Source organism: Mus caroli, unplaced genomic scaffold (genome assembly GCF_900094665.2).
Source record: "Mus caroli unplaced genomic scaffold, CAROLI_EIJ_v1.1 scaffold_20754_1, whole genome shotgun sequence".
Lineage (NCBI taxonomy): Eukaryota > Metazoa > Chordata > Mammalia > Rodentia > Muridae > Mus > Mus caroli.
This window is the reverse complement of record NW_018388669.1, coordinates 7,472-12,255: the sequence shown is the minus strand read 5'-3', so window position 1 is coordinate 12,255 and position 4,784 is coordinate 7,472. Positions and strand designations below refer to the sequence as shown.

The window sequence follows — 4,784 nt, the reverse complement described above, 5'->3', positions numbered from 1 at the left end:
GTTAAATATATCATTTTAACAGAAAAACACCTTCATATTCAACATTTGGCAATGCACATAGACAGCATGCCATGACTGACAGTTCTGATGGCAGAACATTGTCTCTTCTTAAGTATCTTCTCATCAATGAAGATTCAAATTTATCACTCTCTTACCCAAGGATCTCAAAAAGTTAACTATATGTTTTTCAATGCTCATAAACACAAAAGGGCTGACAGTGGCATAAATGTGCATTATAAAGAGTTCCATAGAGTAAGATGTTGGATCATTCAGGAACATANTTCTTGAGCAGGAGACTATGGTATCATAGATGGTCATCAGTACAAAGAAGCTCATGATCATCAGGATGGTCTGGGTAGCACTTTGCTCTGGGGATTTTTTGGGGGACAGGTTGGTTCCATGAAGATTCTGTGTCTGTTTCCTGTGCATGCATAAGAGGGCTACCATGTACCAATTAGAGAGGACCATGAGACTAATAAGAAAGAATTCCCTGATGGCTAGCAGTGTAGAATATATGCTTTGCATGAGGTAACTCAAGGGTAGAATAGAGCAGGACTGAGTAACATAAATAAAGTCATTCATGGTCAAATTGGGGGTGGCAATGATTGATACCAAGAGTTGACTGCTAATTAACATATAGAGGACACTCAGGAAAAGAATGGCACCTGAGATGTGATGAGGAGATATATGCTTGAACTTTGCTAAACAGGAGCTTCTGGGACTAAGAATGATGGCCTGGAGNACACTCAACATGCTGGTGGTACAAAGGGAGAAACCCCTCAAAACTCTGTACAGGTACACAAGGAATTTACATGTGATGTCATCCCAGTCCCTCCAAGAAATAAAAATGTCTGTGGCTATGAATGCTGCAACCAGAAGCATCAGTAGGTGGATTAGGGATAAGAGACCAATGGGCAGGTCAGTGAGTCTGGGCCTGTTCCCACGCATGAACTTGAGGATGTGGAAGAGAAGAAGGAAGCTGTTGCCTGAGATCCCAATGCCAATTTCAGAGAAAAATGTTTTCCCTATGATAGAATGAGTGTGTAGTCTGCTGTTCTTATTCATTGTATGTGAGAACATTGACTGTGTAGAAAAGAATAGAATCTCACTCATCCCTCCTTGGCAACTCTGCTCCCCTCAGCATAATCCACTGAAGATCTCAGCTGCACCTCACACACCCAGATCATTATAGCTGTTCAAAGCTGAGCCATGGCTGTATCCTGTGTCCTATGGTAGCTGTGTCAGTGTGTGAGCTCCCTCAACATTAAACACTGCACACATCTTAGATTATGGATTCTCTTATTTAGAATGTGTAATTTTTCCTGGAGCAGGAACAGCATCTTGCTTGGTTTTCATCTACAACACCCTCACTGTGAGCAACTTTACAGACAGAGTTTTACTGTGTTGGGTGAGTTTGAATGAGGAGAATTTTGTGAAAAAAAAAAACAAACAAACAGACCTTTCCAATGAAAGAGGTCCTGTGTATTGGTTATGGATCTATTCTATTTGGGGCTATCTTTACTCAGTAAACTAAAATCAAATTCCTTAATATATTTACATATCAAATGTTGGAGTTGTGATCTGTGAATCCAGCTGTTTTTCCNTCAAACCACAATCTGCTATTATAACTAAGTATGACCTAGAATAGTCTGAAGCTCCAGTCACCTCCTCAAGAACATATACACAGCCCTGTGTCCAGGTCAGGTAGGCACTAGGTATATAAGAACAATCTGTTCATACACCAAACATGGCAGTGTTGCAGTACAAGATGGTCTCTGTACGTATTTAACTTGCTGGTTTTCTCATGCAGTGCCTCATGTTTGTGATCCTGGAGAGATGGTAACTGGTCAGTTTCATCCCTGCTTGAAACAGAATATTAAATATAAATAAATTAGAAACAGCAGAACATTGCAGTAGAGTCCTTTCCATAGAACTCAGGTTNACAGTTCAGTCTTTGAATGATACTCTGTTTCTTCATTTTGCATGTTTCTAATCTCAATCTAGAACATCTTCCAAGAGAAGAACAAATTGGGCAAATGTTTGCAGGAGCTTACTCCATGTCTTCTGTCCCGAGCTATTGTTCTTGCTGGCAAGAACACACTTGGACGACCGGATTCTTCTGCAGCAAAAGCTTTATTGCTTCTTCAGGAGGGAAGACCCAGAACCNGGAAAATGGTGCTGCTTATATATCCCTCAGCGTGGCGTGTCAGCACCTGATTTGTTACTACACCCCGAGATGGGCAGTGACTTGGCGTGATTTCACTCTCGCACCTGNGCCCAAGGCTTGTTTACTAGTTGGGCACAGCAGAAGCCAGTGCCATCTTGTAATGGCGATTGCTCACGGCANGGCTCTCCACAGTCTTCCTTCAGGATGTGAATTCTAGATGAAATAGAATTACAATTAAAAGAGTTTGGATTATCCCTTATTACAGAATAATGTAAAATAGTACAACAGAGTCTTTAAAGACAGGCTCTATAGGAGTCTACACACCCTATTTCAATAAATGATGTTTGATACTTCTCTAGATTCCTGACATGCCAAGTACAATTTTATATTTTTCAATGTGTTGTATATGCTGTAGGATTGCTACAGTTTCCTGATTAGACATTTACTTAGTAAATCACCATGATCAGTCCTGTTTGGTAGGAATGCCTTTATTGCATGTTACTGCTAATAATACATTATCCAGGGTAGTTGGGGGAAGAACTTAAGGCAGAGGCCTATAGGTAGGAGCTGATGCATAATCATGGAGGTGTGCTATTACAGNCTTTTGGGTTCATGGCTTTCCTTGTCTGAATTCTTAACTATCTACCAGTCAGGGCCTATTCTCACACTGAAGTTGGANTTCTCAAAAGATCACAAATCAAGGAAATTCATCACAAATATGCCCCCATTTCAATNTGCTGGGGGAATTATCTGAACCGGTATTACCTTCTCCCACTCTAAATTATTTACCTTGAGTCAAAACAAACAAAGAAACAAACAAACCAAAATAGCTGGCACAAAACAAACCCTTCTCAGGTTGACATAAAAAACAACAATGTTAGACTGTTAATGTTGTCTCTTCTTTTGTTTCCAATATATCATACTAATATAAACATTTTAATATAAAAATTTGATATANTTTAAATGTTCTGTATGCCTCCCTTAATTTTCAAATCATGTTCAACATGCAAAGCCTCTCCAAAATTTTCAGGCTATAAAATAATCGAGTTCTCTTACATTTTTATAATTTCTATAAAATACATTTAGACTGTGTAAAACTCCAAAGTCTCCACGAAACTCCAAAATCCATCCATTTAAAAGGTNAAAGTCTCTTAATTCTAGGCCACTGTAATGTAACTCATACCTTAAATATTTTATTGTTCCCTAAAAGAAGAACCAGGGCACAGTCACAATCAAATTCAACAATGTCCAAAAGTGTAAAACTGTGTCAAGTCTCTGGGATTCAGTAACAATTTTCTGGGCTCCTCCACAGTGCTGGGAACACTTTACATAGCTCTACCAGACATCTTGTCTGGTAGACTTGAAAAAAATTGGCCTAACCCCACAGCAGCTACTGCTCTTCTTAATCTATGTCTCTTGATGTTGAAATCTCAGATTATTTGAATCTGTATTTCAAGTGGGCTGAAGATTCACCCACAATCTCTTCTTGACTCTCTGTAGGTACTTGAACCCAGCCAGAGGTGACAAGATGCAGTGTCACTCCCTGATTCCTCCCTGATTTCAGAAAAAGTACAACATGAGAGAATCTCAAGCTACCAACTTCAATGCGAGCAGGGGATGCAACCTCAACCATATCTGAACCAGTGTGTCTCTGTGCTGATCCCAAGAAAACACTTTTCAGAAGGTTTTTAATTGTTCCAGCAAGGGAAACAATTCACTTTATTGGTTCTTAACTTAAAATACAAATTATCCTCATAGAATCTTTAAGGGACTCTCAAACTTCCCTCTTGATCTTCCTATGACAAGTCTTCATCATCTGCACTGGTCTCAGCATTATATTCTGAGACCACACAGAATATTCCACTAAGATATCAGCATTCTATATATCCTACAACGGAAAGTTTCCTAATCCTTCCTCAATTTCCAAATATCACATGGTCATGCCTGTCACAGTAAACCCCATATCCTAGTACCAATTCCTGTCTTGGTTATGCCTTCTGTTGCTGTAATAAAATAGCATGATCAAAAGCAACTCAGNGAAAAGGATTATGTCACCAAACAGCTTGTAATTTTTCATTCAGGGAAGTTGATTAAAAACACAAAATAAAGGCTTGGAGGCAGGAACTATTGAGTATTGTTGTTGACTGCACTGCTCTTTATACCTTGCTCAATCTACATTCTCAAGGAATCTAGGACCATCATCCCAGGTGTGGAAATGTTCACAGTGAGTTGGGCCCTCCCATATCAAATCAATCATCAACCAAGAATATTTAAAAGGTGCTTGCCCATGGGCCAGTCTAGTGGTTGCATTTTCCCAGTTGAGGCTCCCTTTTCTAAAATAACCCTAGCCTGTGTCAAGTTAAAATGAAACTACATAGCACAGCACCAAGCATATGGGGCATGTAACTTTGTAAACAAGTTTCTATTATAGAGTAAAAATTTACCACTGAAAGTCAAGATTGTGGGTGAAATTGTTCTATACTTATTTAGAGCATGGGATATTGTAATGGAAGAAATTAAGGAGGGGTAAAATTGATAAAAATTCACAACTACAGGGTATTGGTTAAGGCATTAGACCAGAAGCAGGTAGTTGGTGAAAACATTTAGCAGAGCAGTC

General features: G+C 39.2%; 1 protein-coding gene across 1 annotated transcript; it reads right to left on the bottom strand.

Annotated features, from left to right (window-relative positions):
• Window positions 1–51: 51 nt before the first annotated feature.
• Window positions 52–1,137, bottom strand: LOC110287731 (vomeronasal type-1 receptor 42). The gene has a single exon (XM_021154279.1). The coding sequence runs from the start codon at window positions 1,111–1,113 to the stop codon at window positions 124–126; it is 990 nt and encodes a 329-aa protein (XP_021009938.1). The 5' UTR covers window positions 1,114–1,137; the 3' UTR covers window positions 52–123.
• Window positions 1,138–4,784: the final 3,647 nt, after the last annotated feature.